This window comes from Osmerus eperlanus, chromosome 7 (genome assembly GCF_963692335.1).
Source record: "Osmerus eperlanus chromosome 7, fOsmEpe2.1, whole genome shotgun sequence".
NCBI classification, from domain to species: Eukaryota; Metazoa; Chordata; class Actinopteri; order Osmeriformes; family Osmeridae; genus Osmerus; species Osmerus eperlanus.
In genome coordinates, this window is record NC_085024.1 from 12,438,102 (window position 1) to 12,459,648 (window position 21,547).

Consider the following 21,547-nt stretch of genomic DNA (forward strand, 5'->3'; position numbering starts at 1 on the left):
CGTCAGCCAATGAGAGGCAACAATCTTAACCACTGGAGGGGATGGAGTATAGACAGGTCAAAGTACAGGGACTTTCAATTGTGGTATCAATCTCATCGTTTACAAAATCTGTACATTTACAAACAGTATAGAAACAACAGGTTGGAAAAGTATGTGCCACCCAATTTCTCCAATAATTGACCTTACCTACCTACACGCTGTCGCAGGCAAATTTACTGATTTCTCCAAAACGAAAGACAAAAGAAACAGAAAAACACATCCTACATCCTGGGAATTCCAAGCTATATAATATCTTTACACACTTCACGAGTGGAAGGAATGAGGAATGGGGGGGGGGGGGGAGAAGTGGATGTGGGTGTGGTTTAGGGGAAAAGCCAAGGGGATTTGTTGTGTTTTGTCTCAGATGTCGTCGGCGCAGAGAACGAGCGCCAGCTCCGTCCTGTACAGCCGGCCTCCGTCCGATAGCGCCATGATGGCAGTCTTGTACGAGGGGATCTTGCTGACCTCCAGCACCTGTTGGAGAAAACAAGCATCCCATGTAGAAAGGCATCTCTTCATCCCACTGGCTTTGTAGCACATTACTTTAAAGCTGCTTTTACATGTCAATACCCAGCCCATAAAGTCGCTGGCTTTCAGATAGTCTAACTGCTGCTTACCCAAAAGCTTAGCTGGTAGAAATCTTACTGACTTGAGCGAAATATTTCACAAAAAGGTTGAGGGAGTTAACCTTGGCCTTGTGGCCTCACATAATGGCCCTGACATATTAATGTTTGGCAAACTATTTTTAAAAGTCAGCTGTCGTGGACTGAGAAAATAAATTCTTGTAAAGCATTTTACATTGGTGTCATCTCTGTGTGTGTGTGTATGTGTGTGCATGTGTGGTGGTGGTGGTGTTGGAAAATTAAGGAACGTTTGGGCATCAGAACACCAGTTCTAGAACACACTTATTGGTTTATTTGAAAATGACTTTTATTTGTTCCTTACTATGGTCAACAAACAACAGCAATTTTTCGTTTGTTATATATAAAAGCGAGCGCTTCTTGGGATCGACCCTAGTTTATAGGGGTGCTAAGCTTCTTAAAGCTAAACTTTTAAGTTGAACCATGCTGTCTCATTCCTTTTTCACATTCCTTTCAAATACATATAATCGGTTGTTCACAAGCATCTCATACTATTTCTCACCTTAGTGTGAATGTGAGCCAGTTTTTTAAGGACTCACCTTCATGTTTTTCTCACACAGGTCTTTCAGGAGAGCATCAAGCTCGTTCTCATCCATGTAGCCATTCTCATCCTGGGAAGTTCAGAGACAGAAAGAAGAAAATTAGTGTAGGAAACAACAGAGAGAAAGAGGGAGGAAGAGTGGAAATTTCAAAGTGAGATAAACAGACAGAGCAAAGCCACCAACGGAGGAAGGTAAACAACCATGACCACATCGGCGCACGCACACGGGAAACGCACAGTCACACCATTTAGTAGCCATTTCCTTTCATCTGTGGGGCCAGACGTTTGGCGCGGCTCGCCTCCCGTCGGTTCATGGCGGCCTCAAGGGAGGCGTTGAGCATTGGTTTGGCACGCAGCGTCATTGAAATGACACGCCGCCTCTCAAAACCCTAATCACAATAAACACACTAAACAATAGTCTTAATGAGCAGATGTGTGTTTTTGAATGCACTCATTGTTTGTCCTTATGGGGAATCTGCTCTCCTATTCTGTTCTGAATTGAAAAATGTGGGGAAATGTTTTCCTTTTGTGTGGTTATGTCTACATTTGTTCATGGATCATTTGTTCAACCTCTTGCATGGCCAGTTTGGTAAATCAAAGATACCTCTTCATTGGACTCTTCTGGAATGTGCCCAAAGTATGACCTTGAAGCTCATTCATTGGATGATAGGATCTGTCAAACCCTTTTGTTTTGATGTGTTGGTGGTGCTTGTGTGTGTGTGTGTGTGTGTGTGTGTGTGTTGGGGAGGGGAGGGGGAGCTAAATAAAAACCTGCTCTATCTCAAACACATTTTTCATTCAGAATAAAGTGGACAAATTAACTGAGCTGCTGGCAAAAATTCTTCCATCTTGGCAGTAAGAGCAACTTTAGAAGGTGCAACTCTCTGGAAACCTGTCAGCAGCATGGAACCTCTAATATTCCAAGTCTTTCAACCTTGTGTGCCAAACTCTGCATCTGCATGCATGCTCTCAGACTTAAAACAAATGCTAAATCACGATCAACATGCTGCCAGGTAACCAGCCAGCCACCGACAGACAGATTACCCAGTTGAGCTCTAAAGCCTAATGAATGCGTTGCCATTTCCTTCACCAATTACCTGTCTGGCTGTTCACATATCAGACAGGCCCAGACCTCCTGCCCGCCTGGGCAACATGAACCTGTCAATCAATATGCATCACAGTGACTACCATGGGAGAGAGGGAGTTGCCAGGGATCACAGCCACGAAGGGAATGGCGAGAGAGGGAGGGGAAAAAAGAAAATGCTAGGAAAAGGTGGACATCAGGATTTGGGGGAGGTATGGAAAATACCAAGAGGAAAGCGGGAGAGAGGACATACAGGTAGAAGGGAGGAGGAGAGACGGAGGGAGAGGGAGGGAGAAAGGGAGAGAACGCAGGGAGCCGATATGGGCCGTGTGGAAATGAAGTAGTGGAGAAGGACAGAGAGGGGCCGAGAAGAAAGGGAGAAATGTGGAGTGATGCGGAGGAGAGTGTGACGGGCAGAGAGGTAGAGATGGACAGAAAGAACGCTACGGGGATGAAGGACTGCGGGAGGTGAGGGGCAGCTACCGAGAGATGCTGTGGGAGTGAAGGAGTTTGGAACAGGGGAGTCAGCCAAGCAGTAGATAGTCACTGTGAATACAAATGTTCTGAAGAGAGATGTATGGAGAAAAAAAGGAGGTGGGGAGGGAGGGGGGAGCAATCATTGAAAGAAAGAAAGAGAAGATGCCAAAGACAATAGCACCCAGAAGGAAACAGATGAATAGAGAAGGAGGGATGCAGTGTAGCGTGAACTACAGCCACCAAGTCCCTCTCTAAGAGGTTTTCAACCTGACGGTGGCATGCGGATCACGCAAATCAAAATGACACTCAACTGCTTCTTAGGAAACACACCTGGTCATACAACTCGAAGATCTTGTTGAACTCTTTTCTTGCCATCTTTACCCCCTGTGGATGTGAGCAGACAGCATAGAGGACAAGTCATTGAAAGGAAAGAGGTGTGTGTGTTGCAGAGTGGTTGTGGGGGGGGGGGGGGGGAGCGGTTGTGCAGAGACTGCTGAGTCAAGGTCAATCTGATGTCCCTGGTTCCCTCTCAGATGTGCTCTGAAAATAACCACCAACCTGAAACTTGAGCAGAAAGTTCTCCTCGTCCGGTAGCAGCCTGTAAAAAAAAAGGAAGAAAATTACCTTGTCAACCATGCTGTGAGAACAGTATAAACAGCACAATAGACTTGACTATATATATGTGTATATCTATAGTTATATTTCAAACAGACCTGGCCATTTCTGCCAAACACAGCTTCCCATCATTGTTTGAATCAAAGATTTTGAGCTGAAAGACAAAAAAGAAAAAGTCCATAAACCACTGTGAGGATTTGTCAAGTTGGAGGCTGATTGCCCCTAATGACTATTTAAAATCCCAAAATGCAGAACTGATCTACTGAATTTGCGCCAAGCTTATGATGAGTTGATGTTTAGAAGCACTTCAACAGAATTAATCTACAGTACAGCCAGTTTCATTAGAGACACTGGCCCCTTACTGTGGCATGTGTGTATTCCTCAAGCTTTTTTTCATCATACGGTCTCTTTGCCTTCTGAAGCAGATCTTTCAAGAAGTTCTGGAAAAGAACATTAAAAAGGAAGGAACATTAACAACAGTTAGAGTTTGCCATCAATGAGAATGGTACATTCCCACCAATCATTGAACATATTTCAAACTAACTAAACAGTCGCTTCATCTTCATTCCATCATCGGCCTGAGACAACGATTTATAAGATCCATATTCTTTTGGATCAAGTCCTGTCTTCATTAAAACACACACACGCATGCACCCCTTTCTAAATGATTTCTTGACTTCTCATCTCATTCATGAACTGTGTCATTTACAGTACACAATGCAGAAATCTTGGCAGCATAATAGATGTAGACACACTGCATTGCAGACAGAGCTAAGCTGTGTGACACCTTCACTAGTAGTCCTTCATTAGCAGCTGCCATGCAGTGACGGTCTTAGCCAGTAGTGACAGATTGTCATCATTTTCAAACCAGTGAAGCTGACAGCTGCTCACTTTAGTGTTGTCAGCAATGACTTTCAGATGTTATGTATGCATTTCAAACATTGCATACATGTTGAAATCTTTGGGTGAGGTTTTTAAAAGGTTTATGGTGTGTCAATGTAAGTGCGACTGATGTGCTCAAATCAAACATGAATGTATTTGATTCTAAATCATCCAAATAAGGATTTGCCAACGACGCTTGACGTCTGTTATTTGTTTGTTAGTATGTTCAGGTATGGAGGTGTTCTGTTATGTGTTCCATGTATTAATAGTAGTGGTGGGCCGTTATCGGCGTTAACGCGAGACTCTTATCGGGCGATAAAAAAAATATCGCCGTTAAGCTATTCTCAAAGTTGGGTTGGGAGCTGGGTCTATACTACGCAAGCTATGATGACTTTCACCTTGATATTTTAGCGCGGATGTATACCTAGCCGAATTGCACTGTAGGGGGCGAGAACGAGTCTTCGAACCTGTGTGTATGCCTTGTGTATGAAATTATCACATCAAACGTGACGTACTAACATGGATGCAGCTATGAAGCCGCCTGGCTTGCTTCAGGGAAAATGTATTTTAAAGAAGCTTCCCAATGGAAACCTCGACAAGACTAGGGTTGTTTGCACCTTGTGCTATGCGGAATTAGTTTACTGTAGGAGTTCTTCCAGTTTCAAATACCACATAAACGCAAAGCATCCCTTAGCTAATGCGGAAGATGCCGGGCCAAGCACTGATGTAGCGCAGGGGAAGAGTCGTCGTCAAACTACGATGTTTGAGTGCAACCGAGGCAAGCCCGTCAGCACAGCTCTATCAGCCAAGCTAACTAATCTAATAAACAGTTAATAAACACAAATACATCTTATTGAACATAATTTATTTTCATCACCAATTATCATAGTAGAACAGCTTTCTCAAGCAGTTTGTGGTGCATTTTGCAAACAGGAGATGAGCCCCTGGTCTTTAGTCATTATTTGGGTAGCACACATATTCTGAATGCATTCGGCGGAATTCAAATGAGCCATTTTAATCTAGATTAATCTAGATTAACGCCAAGATTACAGTGAGATTAATCTAGATAAAAAAACAAAAATATATGACCACCACTAATTAATAGAGATACTGCCTATTATATGTCCACAATAATCTCTGTGGAGCGTGTTCAGTGCTTCACATTCATGTCAAATCGAGGTACATGAACGTTCTCCATAGATTTATTTTTGAATGCGCTTTACCAGTGTAGCATGACCAGTCCGGTAGCCTAACATGGGTTTGCAGGCAAGTGAAAGACTAGCGGGAGGCACAGACCTCCACGAGACCTTCAGACCACCACTTCCGCACCGAAACAAAGGCGTTGGTTTTAATCTCCCCCGTTAAACCAGTGTAAAAGATTTTTCTGTGTAATGCAAATACATGGAAATGCGTGGGTTCTCACATACTAATCTGGCGTGTTAAGAGTCCTGGCATTTCCACTTCCTTTCATCCCCTCCCGGTCTTCATATGACGAGAGCGGGGTCGTAACTTGGAGCAGAGCGGCACCAGCGTGAAATACACTCTGTGCCGATGGAAGTCTCAGTACAAATTAACCCCTGACCTCTGGGCCTTTAAACGTGCTTCAGGAATTTTCATCCCTCTTCTTTACCACTCAGAGAAGAGAAGGTCTACATGCCATCCAAGGCTTAATCATTCCCCGTCTTCTTTGAGACGACCTCTGGGAAGGTTAGAAAGGGACGTATGTGGATGACATGTTGGTCTAAGGGTAGAGAGGGTCCAATGTGGGAATAACTTGAATCCCTAGACTTCGTGAACATAATTTCAATTACCAGGCTGAGCAACGGTAACACTAAAGTTCAGAAAAAGCGATTCCAAGTTACGATCCAGCTGAGCCTTGACCTCCCGGGGCTACTTGTGAACCCATTCTATTACTGAAAGAAAGGACTGCAATCATAGACAGTGAGTAGGCCCTTCTAAAGGCAGCCTGTCAGCCAGACAAAACTGCAAACCCCATGATGCACTGCTTACCTTCAACTCGTCTGCCTCAATGTACCCACTATGATCAGCGTCAAAGTTCCTCCAAGCCTGTAATTGGACAATGAATGAGGAAAGGTTTTATTAATGAAAAAGTATTAAGTAGAAGTTTTGTTTTTTGTTGAGTATATTCAATAACTTCAAAGCACTTTTCATAATGACATTCCTTATTTACAGAGCCCTCCACAATGAGACTGTTTACAGCATTCACCATGCTTCTGTAAAACAATCTAATCTGATACTAATCTCTTTACTTTGCGGTAATATAATTTTACCTGCATAAACTCCGTACAGGACTTCAACTGTTGTCGAAAGAATAACAAAAAGTTCTCCTCTGTGGGCAATATTTGGACTAGCTGTGAAAGGAAATTCAAAGGTATAGGTACAGTTAGCTGAAGCCTAAGAATATTCTCATACTTGTTAAGGAGTTTAACAAACTGATGGGATTTACCAGCATGAGGCAGCCACAAAATTATAAACATTATTTAACATCCATTTAAACACTGTATTATAAGTCTGATTGCATACATCAGGTAATAGGTTTTAGGAACAAGTTGTTAGCTGATGTCAATGCCTGTTATGCTAGGATATGGCTCAAACTGCACTGCAATGGATTATGGGTGGCAGTTTAATACCATAATCCATGTGAGCACATGTACAATTTGATTAAAAGATAATGTACTCTGAGGGTATCATTAATTCAGTTGGGATCAACACCAGTGTTCGGCATATAAAGGACTTTGATAAACGGAAAACGGAATTAGCCATTACGCCGCATCCACCCTATTGCTGTTGCTAAGCTTGTGCCATTTCAAATTCATTCAGTCTTCATAATATCACCAGCCATTATGGCTAATGGCTAGGCTGTCAGTTTTGTCTCGAAATACTCTTTTCATTTCCACAAGCTTTGGGGAAAGATGAATCATGTCCATATTCTGGAACGCGGTGGGTAAATCATTTCTGTGTTCTACATTGAGGGTTCTAAGGCACTTTAAACATCCCATACATTGTATCTTCATATAGTGCTGCAAAATAACACACCTGTGACAGTTTATCTGGTGGACTAACTCAGGTGGCTGCTGGGAAATTAATTTGCACTTTAAGGCCTTTGGTTAGATTTCCATGCTGACAGACACAGAAGCTTCAGAAGCAAAGTCAATCCCAGGTATTACCTGCAATCTGAAACTATTCCCAGTGGGTTTTAAGAAGCATCTCCATGAGGGAACCTGCTCCGGGCAGGCGAGTTTAAGTAAAGGCCTGACACGTGACTCACCTCAACAATTCCGATCTTTCCATCCGCATTTTTCTCATATTCATCTACAAAAGCCCGCATTTGGTCAGTTAATTCCTGTTGGAGAACATGTCACAATTATATGTCACACTTGTGGGGTTAAAAGCCTTTTGAAAATTCCACTTGATTCTGAAAGACATTTCACATACAAGAAAGAGCCTACTGACTTAATTTCATATCCATTGGACCGACGTACTCTTGAAACAAGTTTGCCTTGCAGGTGAGGGACACACTTAACTCATGTCCTCATAAACTCTATTAGCATGCTGCATGGGCCAGTCTATGTTATCCAATGTGAATTAGATTAGCGACTAGCGCTATGTAATCTTCACCCCTCACAGCACAATCCTAATAGAGTTTTGGCATAGGTCAGTCCATGCTGCTGCACACATACAGATGGCGACCCAGTGCGGCGATTATGTATGCACGGTTTGGTCACAACCCGCAAGGAGGGAGCAGGACAGTGATGTAATGCGTGCAACCGAGTGAGGGAGGATGGAGATCGCAGCCGACACGGTCAGTGTAATGGAATCGGGTTGACAAGACACGGATGCTGTCAGGTGCTGTCACGGGGAAGATGTGGAGTACCACCTCCCTCCCAGAGAGGCCAGGGAGGGAGGTGATGCTGAGGGAGGTCAGGTGTGATGCGGAAGGTTTAGAGAAAACCACTTCGAATGATCTGTTTGAGGTTGTGTTGTCAGTTGAACTTACACACTGCTTTGGCGAGTGTGTGTGTGTGGTGTGTGTGCATGTGTTTTAGAGAGAGCGAGAATGGGAGGGAGGTGGGTGGGAGCATCTCTGAGCCATTGCCTTTATGACATGTTTATATGGACTTCATCGACATACTTAGAATCCATAACTCATTATCTGACTGTTGAAAATCCTTCATCCATCCTTCACAACAAAACACAATGTTCAAGAATCACATTTTGGAAACAAGCTCAAGACCTACACATCACCAGCCATTGTGAAACAGAAACAGGATAGTCCTGTTTATTGAAACTATTAAGAATGAGGTAAACCTCCACCATTTTTACTATCTAATTATACAAATACAACTAAAGAACACAGGCTAAACTGCTAAACAACATATTTGATTTGTTTCCTAGGGTTTGTTTCTACGCATTGATTGCCATTCACAGGAGGCACTTTCTTGTAACAGTTTAGAGGAAACATAGCTACTGTATCTAAAATGAATGGCCTCTTTCTCAGATTGCATTGATAACAAATGCAAATAACTAGGTAAAATGGCAGTACAAGCCTGTAACTTTATCTCGTTTGCATCCCAAAGTCAAGTTAAATTACTGCTACTTAAATGCAATCTTTTTTAAAGATCCCAGATTTAGTAAGAACCATCAATGTGCCTTCTACATTTAATCAGTGCTAGCTCACAGATGTAAATATGCATTGATTTTTAAACAATTTATAACTTTTGATCCTTATGTATGTGAAGTATTTTCAAAAACCCCAATATCAAAACAAGTTTCCCAACAGATTAAATTCAAATGGGATGTCATTATCAAGAGCACATATAGAAAAACAATGCTTTGGTTCAAGTGTAAACCATTAAAAAGTAAGTACTCGTGTTCTGGTCTACGATGATGTCTGACTAATAAAGTAAATCCCTAATCCCTATTAAAAGTGTTGGCCAAACTCAGACCAAATAACTTCCCGAGATCAATAAAATGTAATTTTCCTCCACTAAGGGAAAACTGGTGACTGGAGTGCAAGGCTGGTTTTGCAAACAAAGCCACTACATACTTTGTACTGCTGCAGATGTTGTGCATTTCTCTGTGCAAGACATTTTACAATAAAATTGTGTTTCTGGGATTTTTAGAATAAAGTTGAGAATTAAGGAAAACTTTGTATGAAGTTCCTTTGGATAAAAGTGTCTGCTACGCTACATTTGATGTTTTTCATAATTGACATGTTGTTATTGTTATTTACGTATAATATCTGCTGTGCCAATAAGGTAAGGTAAGGTTTATACTTTAAATATGACATAATATCAAAGATGGATGCCATTGTTGTCTCTTGATGACATAATACTCACATCAGCCTAGACCCTCACAACGAGATCATGTGATCTAGTCAGATGGCCATTCTCTTCATTCCATGTAAACCAAAGGTATGTGTGCTCTTTTAAATTAATTATTGCATATTTATTCTGTATATTTATTTATACAATTAAGGTTCACATAAATATCATATTTACTGTAGAACCAGGTTTTAGCTATTGGAAATAGAGCCATTGATTGATTGCTGGATTAATTCATTCCTATGACTGTGTTACACACATTGAGTTGTTGGCATTGTCTTTAATCTCATTAATACTGACCCCAAATTCCTCAGTCATTGTTTTTACATCCGCTAACATTTATGACACAATGGGGAAACTAAAACTGTGAATTAGCAAGCAGTTTCAGATCAGTCCCGGCTGTGAAAACCCAGTTTTGCAGATACTGTACAAGAAACTGTATCATTCAAAACAAATTAATGATCTCTGTATTGATCTGTGGTGTGACAATGCAAAAAAGTGGAAGCCATCTTGGGATCTCTTTACGTATAATGCAGGCAAAGTGATTGTGCTTCAAAATCCACCGTTTTCTCAATGGTCTGTAATGGGGGAGTTATAACAAATACAAGTACAAATAGGTACTTAATCTGAGCGTGAATGGCATTTTTCTTAATCAACTCCTAACACTCTTTCCCCATAGACTAAATCAAAAGGTGTTTATCTGCCACTGGCAAACATTGTGCCATTACTCCTGTTTAAAGATCTGTGTGTGACTGCCAAATTGACTCCCCCGCAGTCCTTCCTAATTGCTTGTACATGGAAAAGAAAATTTGTGTTTAACCTTTGCCAAATGTGAAGCAAGAAAGTGCACTTCTCACAGCTGTTCACTTTAAGCTAAGGAATGGATTAAGTCCAACACGGATGAGGAAATGCTGAGTTGAGGCACAAACACAAGTTCCAATGATCCAATGTCAAATAACAAGGTCAGAATGAAAACAAAATTGTCCAAATGACAGGTTCTCTTTGGATTTTTAATCAGGTCTCAACACAACTGGGGCCGGAAAAGAAACTAATTATGGGGAACCGAGTTGACAAGACAGAGAAAATGGAAAACACTTTCATCAAATCATTTCTCTGGTGCAGTAGAAATATGAAGATGGAACTACAGTCGCAGGTCTTTTAACCATATACAGACAAAACATCAGGCACCTTTAATACCACATGACAAAGCAATGCCAGTTTATATCAGCAGCTTTTCTGATATCCAATAACTTGATAAAGCCATACTCGATGAGTCAAGGAGACAAACCCTTACCCTGTCCCAATAGAAATATGTAATCATACAGTACACTTTGTAATGTCAGGAAATACTGCTCTGTCAATGACATCCACATTAAAGAACACATTAAAACTAATTTCAAACTAAAATAGTTTTCCATGCTACAATTCCAGACATGTAGTTTTCTCTCTCTCTCTCTCTCTCTCTCTCTCTCTCTCTCTCTCTCTCTCTCTCTCTCTCTCTCTCTCTCTCTCTCTCTCTCTCTCTGTCTTTCTGTCACACAGTGTACACACGTACACATCTCTCTGTCTCAACTCTGTCTTGCATTATTGTTTTTATTGATTTTATGTAAAGCACCTTGAGCTACAATTCTTGTATGAAATGTGCTATATAAATAAAGTCTTACTTACTTACTTACGCAACAATTGTCTCTTACGCATGCACGCATGCACGCAGGCACGCACGCACACACACACACACACACACACACACACACACACACACACACACACACACACACACACACACACACACACACACACACACACACACACACACACGCACGCACACACATACATACACACACACACACACACACACATACACATGTAATGGGCAAATGCGGCAAAGTACATAGTACAGCCCATTTCGAACTGTGCTTACAAATATAGCCAGAAACACATATCTACCCTGTATGACACGTCACCCGTGAAAAAATGTAGGCTCGCTGTCACTAATTGCTCATTTTCAGTCCTGTTGGCACACATCTGTTTAGTACTATTATACTGTTGTATAATACTTACAAGTCCTGCCTGTTTCCGAGCTTGCTGAAGTTCTTTAATAAAGCTCTGCAACTCTTTACCTTCAATATATCCATTACCTGTAAAAAAAAGAAGGTAGAATCATCATGTAAGACATGTGTCCATATACCATGTAGATGGAGCATTACGCACGACACCATTTTTAAAACATCAAACACATAAAACATGTGTATGCTTCGTAAACGGTTAAATATTTTGTTATAGAATAGACAAAAATCTCATCTTTTTTACGCGTTTCTTTTTTCTTTCTTTTTTACCAGACGTACTACACAAGTCCTTGTCCAAAAGGGGTCACATTGTTAATTGAAATCACTCAGATATAACTAAAAGCATTAGTTGACTAATGTTCACGGAATTATTGGTTTGACAATCTTGTACAAAGTTGGGGGGACTATGAATACAGAGGTCCCATGAAGAGTTCAAAACTAATCTTTCATTCTTGAAATGTAACTAAAGCGCACAAAATTATCCTTGATGTTGGTAGGCGCAGATGTCCCCAAAATAATTAATACCATAATATTCCACAATTGAAAGATTATTTACCATCGTTGTCATAGTGGTGAAAAATATCCAAAAACTGTGATGCGGAGATCTCCACTCCTTGCAGGTAAGCGTTTGCCATGTTTCCGAATAGAGTTGGGGACGAGAGCGCACCGGTAAGCAATGCAGGACTTGCCGAGGCTCTGCAACGAATAGGACGCTTTGATCAGTCCGTACACGGTATTTAAAGAGCGCAATATCTCGGTAATCTTTTGGCGTCACCCCCTCCCCTACCGAGGTCGGGAAACCGAGCCAAATGCGCAAGTCCCCTCCTACAGCTTCCCGCCGCCCCGGTGTGCCGCAGGTAGCGCGGGCTCAGCACGTTGACACGCGTCAGGGGCGCACGGAGATGTGAGCTGAATTTAAATAAGAACTTTTCTAAATGCACTTTTACATAGGTTAGTCAGTTTTACATAGGTTAGTCAGATTAGTCAACGTCAGTCCGTTTTTTCAGTCGTACAAAAGATTGGAATTTAAAACATCCAAAATAGATGTAATTGCTACAGATAATCTCTTGGCAAAATGTTTGATTCTGGAGATTAACTAAGGATTGTTTGCAATAAAATGTGGCATTTATCCTAGAGGTTGTTATACTGTAGTCTTATGTCCAAAGCCAACCGTTAGCCTATACTTTGATGTTAATCTTACTTCCATAAAGAGGGCCGTTCAGACCTGATTGTTATGAGGGTCGTTTATTGATGCTCTCTGCCACAGGAGTGGATTCCATTTAGATGACTTTCCTCCAGTAATTGAAAATCCTTGCTTTTGTCCAACACTTGTGTCCCACTTCTATTTCATTCCCCCTCTCTTGTCTGACGAATTTACAAATCTGAGAAAGAGTCTATGCAAACACATATAGTCTCAAACATACCACAAAAAACTATTTTGGAAATCATTTTTCAAACTGCACTGCTCTTTCCACCTCGAAATCTGTATCCCTAAGACTGCTACACTGTTTAGGCCATGAAAATAACCAATACCAACCCCCGCCACACAAACACACACACACACACACACACACACACACACACACACACACACACACACACACACACACACACACACACACACACACACACACACACACATACACACTCACTTGTGTGTGTATTTCACACAGACAGTGTTTGGTGCAATACATTTTAACAGCAAATCAAGAGGTGTCTGGGGCAAACAATGTGTTTACGGGGCCACAGAGAACATGACTTTTCCAAGGAAATCTATTCCCATGCAATACTGTAGGTCTCTGAGGAAAAATATGTAATGCTATAGTCTGAAATCCAGAAATCTTTAGTGTGTGACTACAAGCAAAGGCACCTTCATAACTATGAAAAGTGTGTGCATGAATGTAAGATGAGTAGACATTGATTGTATTGGATAGTAGTACAGTTGATTTTGCCTATGTCTTATGACATTCTCCGCTAGAGAACTGCAGTCGTGCATGAATCCTGTTTTCATGACAGTATCTAGTATGAATGGGTACTGCTGGGTCATGTTATGTTAAGACTGCATTGTAAACAGATTTTTTTTTACAGCCCATTTTTTATCCCCACATGACAGGAATGATGACAATGATGATGGTGGTGATGATGAGGACGACGATGAGGAGGTGGATGATGAGGATGATGATGATGATAATGACGATAAGGATGATGATGGCAATTTGGAGGAGGGTTGCTTTTACCACGATCATGATGCAGCTGGTTTCTGCTCCTGGGGCCTTTCCATGACTCAGGCTCGTCACACCTGTCCTTTCCCCTCAATTTCCCATCAGTCAATGGGACAGAATATGACACAATCATTTATCACCTGAACACCCCAGCCCATTGGTAGGTGTCAAGGGCTCATCAGGGCCAGGTCATTATGTAAAGAGACTGTTTACCCTGTTACCCTCTCCTGGATCTAAATAAGGTTTAGGTTTATAGATAGATACAGTTAGGTCCATAAATATTTGGACATTGACACAATTTTCTTCATTTTGGCTCTGTATACCACCACAATGGATTTGAAATGAAACAATCAAGATGTGCTTTAAGTGCAGACTTTCAGCTTTAATTTCAGGGTATTTACATCAAAATCAGGTGAACGGTGTAGGAATTACAACACATTTTATATGTGGCCCCCCCCTTTTTAAGGGACCAAAAATAATTGGACAAACTAACATAATCATAAATCTAATTGTCACTTTTAATACTTGGTTGCAAATCCTTTGCAGTCAATGACAGCCTGAAGTCTGGAACCCATAGACATCACCAGACGCTGGGTTTCGTCCCTGGTGATGCTCTGCCAGGCCTCTACTGCAACTGTCTTCAGTTCCTGCTTGTTCTTGGGGCATTTTCCCTTCAGTTTTGTCTTTAGCAAGTGAAATGCATGCTCAATTGGATTTAGGTCAGGTGATTGACTTGGCCATTGCAGAACATTCCACTTCTTTGCCTTAAAAAACTCTTTGGTTGCTTTCGCAGTATGCTTCGGGTCATTGTCCATCTGCACTGTGAAGCGCCGTCCTATAAGTTCTGAAGCATTTGGCTGAATCTGAGCAGATAATATTGCCCGAAACACTTCAGAATTCATCCTACTGCTTTTGTCAGCAGTCACATCATCGATAAATACAAGGGAACCAGTTCCATTGGCAGTCATACATGCCCACGCCATAACACTACCTCCACCATGCTTCACTGATGAGGTGGTATGCTTTGGATCATGAGCAGTTCCTTCCCTTCTCCATACTCTTCTCTTCCCATCATTCAGGTACAAGTTGATCTTGGTCTCATCTGTCCATAGGATGTTGTTCCAGAACTGTACAGGGTCTTTTAGATGTTTTTTGGCAAACTCTAATCTGGTCTTCCTGTTTTTGAGACTCACCAATGGTTTACATCTTGTGGTGAACCCTCTATATTTACTCTGGTGAAGTCTTCTCTTAATTTTTGACTTTGACACAGATACGCCTACCTCCTGGAGAGTGTTCTTGATCTGGCCAACTGTTGTGAAGGGGTTTTTCTTCACCAGGGAGAGAATTCTTCTGTCATCCACCACAGTTGTTTTCCGTGGTCTTCCGGGTCTTTTGGTGTTGCTGAGCTCACCAGTGCGTTCTTTCTTTTTAAGAATGTACCAAACAGTTGATTTGGCCACACCTAATGTTTTTGCTATCTCTCTGATAGGTTTGTTTTGATTTTTCAGCCTAACGATGGCTTGCTTCACTGATGGTGACAGCTCTTTGGACTTCATATTGAGAGTTGACAGCAACAGATTCCAAACACAAATACCATACTTGAAATGAACTCTAGACCTTTTATCTGCTCCTTGTCAATGAAATAACGAACTCCCATGAGGGAATAACATACACCTGGCCATGGAACAGCTGAGCAGCCAATTGTCCAATTACTTTTGGTCCCTTAAAAAAGGGGGGGCCACATATAAAATGTATTGTAATTCCCCTGAAATTAAAGCTGAAAGTCTGCCCTTAAAGCACATCTTGATTGTTTCATTTCAAATCCATTGTGGTGGTATACAGAGCCAAAATGATGAAAATTGTGTCAATGTCCAAATATTTATGGACCTAACTGTATATTACATAGATAGATAGATAGATAGATAGATAGATGGATGGACAGACAGGGAGACACACACAGACAGGCAGGCAGGCAGGGATGGGCAGAAGCAAGCATGTAACAGAAACATGAATCCATACAGAAGATGCTTTCCACAGTGTGAACAGGCTGCAGCAAAAGAGATCAGTCATACAGTAGGAGGTGTGGTGTAATGAAATGTAACACTGTCACGTCTGAGCATTATCTCTCCTCCTTGTTCCTCTACTCTACGTGCTGTGATACCCCCATCTAAATGACACCCTAACCCCCTGGGTGGGCAGCCACAGAAACGTTGCTTTTCTCTCCTCCATCCACCATGTTTCCCTCCCTCCTTCCCTCGCACCCCCTCCTTCTCTCCAATCCTCCTCCATCCCACTTTCCTCTCTCTTCTCCCCCTTTGTTTTGAAAAATGAACGTTTGACTTGGGCTGCAGCTTGTCTTCAGAGACGTGGCCCGCTCTTATCACCCTCTGCTGCGTGTCGCCAGTGAGGGTTTGCTGGTCTGCGGGCAGCCAAGGTCGCTGTAATAACACTTTACGGCAGCTGGCACAGCCTTCTTTAGGGTTGGTGTGTGTAGGGGGTGGGGGTGGGTGGGGGGTGGGGGTGGGTGGGGGGTGGCGCAGGTTACAAACAACTGCATCCCTGAAATTGTCCTCATAATAGTACCATGCAGGGTATTCATTGTGTGGTGTATGAGTGTCATGACGGTAAAATGGCTTTTTTTTGCGTGAAAGAAATCAAGAATGAGGTGTGTGAGTGTTTGTGTGTTTGGGTGGTGGGGTGTGGTGATTGTGCCCTCTCATAACACACATTTGTATAAAAACACAAAGCACAAAGTCAATGGACTGTATTTCAAACACCATCAAACACAATCACCATCAGTACGGGCTGTATCCTCATTACAATAAATCCTGGACAATAAGCCTTAATGATATATGATAATTTCAGCTCTCAACATATTGTTGTTTTCTCATAAGAAACAAATACTTTTTTCTCTGGAGAATCCTGACACATCATTATCAGCTGCAACTCTGCATCCATGTCATAAACCACTGCCAAGTGTCAAGCTCTTCTTTTAGGGGCCAGCCCAGAAGTGGAAGGTGTGGCAGAGAGTAGAATGGTGGCCAAACCATTAACACTGCACAGACACAAAACAACATTCTAGCTGAGCATAGGAACATTGTGACAGACATATTCTGAGACAGTGATTAACTTCAAGAGGTCCTTCCTGCCAGCCTTCATGTGACCGTACACTGAGTCGGTCTGTGTACTGGATACAAGTCATTGAGCCAGTGTAGTGGGTACTGTTATGGTTGTTTGATATATTTATCAAACATACATGCTGTATAAGTCAAAGTATAAGTATGATTTCTACATGTCTGAAATATGAGGATAGATCACCGTCATCACAACTTTAATACTGTGGCTGACCATTGCTGTAACTGATGTGATTATCTGATGTCAGGAAATAGACCACTATTACAACTGATGTGTTTAATTTGACCACAGGACAAAAATGGGAAATAATTTGATTGCATCTGAAGAATGAGCTGTTTGAGATGTCGTCTCAGAATGCTGTAGTCCGCTGCTGTAGAAGCACTACGAGGGGGTGTATAAAAGCTTGTTGAAATAATTTAAACTTTTGGGAACACACCTAGAGCCTGGTAGAGATTCGACAAAATTGTATTTACTGTTTGAGGTTGAGCGCTTACCTCTTGTATCAGTTAAAATAGTGAGCTGTGGCAAACATGTTGTAGGTATTACTGTGAATCTACTGTTTATAATTACTGTGAATACTTGTATCATTGCTACAATGTATGCTTGTATTATTACTGTGTATTACTGTGTGTACTTGTAGTATAACTGTATTATACTTATATATTACTTGTATTACTATTGTTTTACTTGTCTTTGTACTGTGTATACTTGAATCATTACTGTGTGCAATTTTAAGATGTTATTTTTATGTGCATCTTTCTATGTAGATGGTATGGGGACAGTTGTAACAGAATTTTCATCAAAAATCTAATTATTTGATTCTTTAAAAGAGGCCAGACCTAAACAGCAACCACAATGTATTTGTGGAAGCATAATACTCAACCATAACGCCACATCACACATTCCAGAACCACCCTTCCTCCTATTCTGTCACACACATCCTTTTAGTAGTCTCTGGAATTCCTCCCCTCTTTGCCATGATGTTATTACAACACATTACAGTTATTTACAGCACATTACAGTGGCAACATGCAGGCTACATCCCGTGGGTGTCATTGGGCTCCATCTGGTTGTAATGACACCCAGTTCCAGACTAACAGGGGACATGGCGGCATCGCCTGTCTCTACCTCTCACCCCTACCGACCCGTCACGGACTGGCCGGCTCCTCTGTCTGGCGGCAGTGGCTGAGGGACGCGGATGACAGGGATCATTGCCTTGGTCTGAGACTCCCTCGAGGCGTTTGGGTTTGGTTTTAGTACATCATGGCTCCACATGGTTTGGTACAGGTGAGTTTTCATCAGATGGAGAGAGATTTGAAGTTTGTATCTCTTGCTCACTATCTTTCTGTCTGTTTGTCTATCTGTCTGTCTTTCCTCTCTTTCTTCCTCCCTTCGTCATTCTCTATCTGTCTATTTGACAGTCTCCATCATTTGAAAAGCCTGTGTGCAGTGTCCCTTTTGGTCAAGTCCATACAGTAGATCTCAAACACACCATATCAACCAAATTCCAGCTGATGTTGGTGACATTTGACAAATGTTCAATAAACACATTTGGGAGAAATAAATGTTCACTGCCTCACATTCAATCTTGAATTTCCCTCCAAAAAACGAATTAATGGACGGCATGCTAACGATAGTTATTAACAGTTTCCATGAAAGCTGTAAACTTTAATGTAGCATCTGGCCACACATTAGATGACATAAATTCTGACAATGACATCCAAACTTACAATTCAGCATCCAACTGTGGTGTCCAGTAGCTTTGTAATCCTTGTAACCTGTCAGTCACACGCGGGTAGCCAATTGCTTTTTCTGAAAACAATCAAATGTATATTAATGTGGAGGTGAAATTTGCTCTTCTTTTATAGTATTCATTAGTACAAGCTGTTTACAACCTGGCCGTATAGTAGGAAAATGGAAAGTGTTTACCCAGTGGGAGAGCTGGCAGACAGAGAGTGTGAGTAATGTTAGCGGTGTGTCACACAAACAGTATTTCTGTGAAACACACCTGAGGTGGCCCATCTCCAGCCTTGGTCACCTGTGAGACGACATGTGGGCTCATTATGAATAATGAATGACCAGGGAAATGTCATGAGTAAATGTAAATATTACAGGAACATCACCCTGTTCAGCCTACTGACTTGAACCACAACAAGGCTGGTATTCACTTGATGATTTGTCATTATTATGTGAAGAGTTGATGTATACTGAAATGTCATTAGGGTATACTATGCAATTTAGCAGTATTTATTGGTGTTTAGAATTGCACCATAAACAGTTTATAATTTAATTTGAGTGATAATATCCTACATCATTTGTTTAGGAATAATGATAATAGAGTTTCCCTTGTGGGAATTGTTTTACAAATGCAGGGATTCATTGTACAAAAAAATATATTATAGTTTATATGAAACTATAGTTTATTGGCATTCGTGCAGTATGTTGGTGGTAGTACTGTACATGCAGTGATAGCATGATAACGAGTATACTTTATTAGTATTCTTGCTGTGTATGTTGGGGGTGTTACACCACAAACTGTTTAGGGAGTCCTCCCAGTTGTAGTGACACAGTCTCTACAGATACCAACAACAGTCTGTGTCATGCACAAGCAATGCTTGTTTGCGCTTCTGTGAGCCTGTTCTCTACAGACAGGCAGTGTCACACCATTAACTCCAGGGCTCTCTGTGCATCGTGCTTTGCATTCAAATACCGTCACTAGCACACCTCTGAAACGCTATGTATGCAGTACAGATATAACTGGACCTATTGAGGGAGCCCTCAAAAGATCAGCAGAAGTATCTTGTTCAGATTGGGAACAAAACTGACTTTAACTTAAACTGTAAACTAAGATGTGAAGCTGTGTAATCTGGATTAAAATGAGATGTCTGAGAAAGTCATTCAATTCAAGCCTAAATGCAGTTGAGTAGATTCGGTTGGAGTGTTTTTCACAGGGCGAATCGTTTCCTAGTGTCTCCGACATTCTAGTCAAATAAATATTATTTGTGTTATTTCTACATAAGCCTCTGCAACCAATTTCTATCAGGCAAGCCCATTTCAAAATAGATGTACTCCAGTACAGAACATGAAACCCCAAAGCAAAACCCACTCCCAGGCTCTCACTATAAAGTCCTGTGATACAGACCTCTGTGCTTTCTTTTTCTTAATGTTTATGTTGCTGCCTTAGTCCACAGCGCCTGCTCTTGTCTTCAAAGCTAAGATCAGATGTATTTACTCCCATCCGGAAATAGTCCCCTTGCTTCCCTCGCCTTGCTGTTAGTCTAGCTGTAGGGGCAAAACAATAAAACACCTGTACATTAGCCAAGCTTGCCAACTCATTTCCTCCTCTGCCTGGGTGTGTGCCAGTCCAATCAGTAACTCAACAGACTTCTCCAGTTATTATTCAACTGAGCCTGAGTGTCTACTGTCTGGATGAGGATGGAGAGCTCATAAATGCCCAGAATTTCTGAATAACAGTCTTCTTCACGTATTTTCTTTTCTTTTTACACACAGCATAAATCCTCAAGATGCAATATTGCGAGACAGTGTTGTAAACTCTGGCGGCAGCCAAGTAATACTGGGGCTGTCTGGGACATCCTCCGCCCCGTCCATTTTTCTTTACGGTTTGGAATCCCCCAGAGCAGCCCAGACCCCACAGTATCAGGAATTAAGGTTTAAACCTAGGAACCAAAATATTGCACAAATATGTACAACCTCTCATATTGGCTGATATTCTGTTATGACTGACATATTCCTATGATGTCATATTTTACGCATTTCCCATAATGCACCACAGAGCATTTTTATTTCTCACTTCGAGTTATTAATTCCCGTTCCAGCTTTTTGGCGCCCTTGACTCTTTGAGATCAATGAATGGGTGGGATTTTCAATGATGGATTTCACCTTAAACCTCCTTCTAAGAGATGGGTTGTTAGCTTCAATGGGAAGCCAGGAGGGCACACAGATCTAACTGAATGGCATACATTTTCTGCTGAGTCGTACTTACAATGTTTTCTTTTTTGCATGATTTGGAATTCCAGTTGCTTTGGCATCCCCTTTTGTATTTGACACTAAGCAGACACTGTTGGATATTTATCCTTTTTCCAGAATATGGGGTTGAGTACTGTTCATTTGACCATATTGGCTCATACTTAGGAACCTTAAAAGGAAATTCTCCTATGGGACACGTTACAGCACTGACGTCAGATAAGTCAGATACCCACTATATAATGCTTTTTTTCAGAACTAAGCCTTACTGTTTCCATGGAAATTATCATGATATTGGATGTCCTGTCCATGGTAAAGATCTGCCGAACACTCTTTCTCTGTAAGTAACATACTGACAAATAATTCAACAATTGTTGTTTTTTAGTTAACATAAATTAGAGTGAGACATACATGAGGTCATAATTGCCAGTTAGCAGGTACGTCATCCAACATGAAGCAGGTTGAAATTAGGTTTTGCCACTGTTGAAACAAACATTTACATTTAGCAGACGCTCT

General features: G+C 41.4%; 1 protein-coding gene across 1 annotated transcript; it reads right to left on the minus strand.

Moving 5' to 3' along the window:
• Positions 1-363: 363 nt before the first annotated feature.
• Positions 364-12,461, minus strand: calb1 (calbindin 1). Its single transcript, XM_062464919.1, has 11 exons — positions 12,247-12,461; positions 11,686-11,762; positions 7,569-7,643; positions 6,571-6,651; positions 6,290-6,346; positions 3,760-3,837; positions 3,496-3,551; positions 3,341-3,380; positions 3,113-3,166; positions 1,220-1,291; positions 364-513 (listed from the first exon to the last, which is right to left on the minus strand). Exons 1-11 carry the CDS (start codon positions 12,323-12,325, stop codon positions 400-402), a joined length of 783 nt encoding a protein of 260 aa, XP_062320903.1. The 5' UTR covers positions 12,326-12,461; the 3' UTR covers positions 364-399.
• Positions 12,462-21,547: the final 9,086 nt, after the last annotated feature.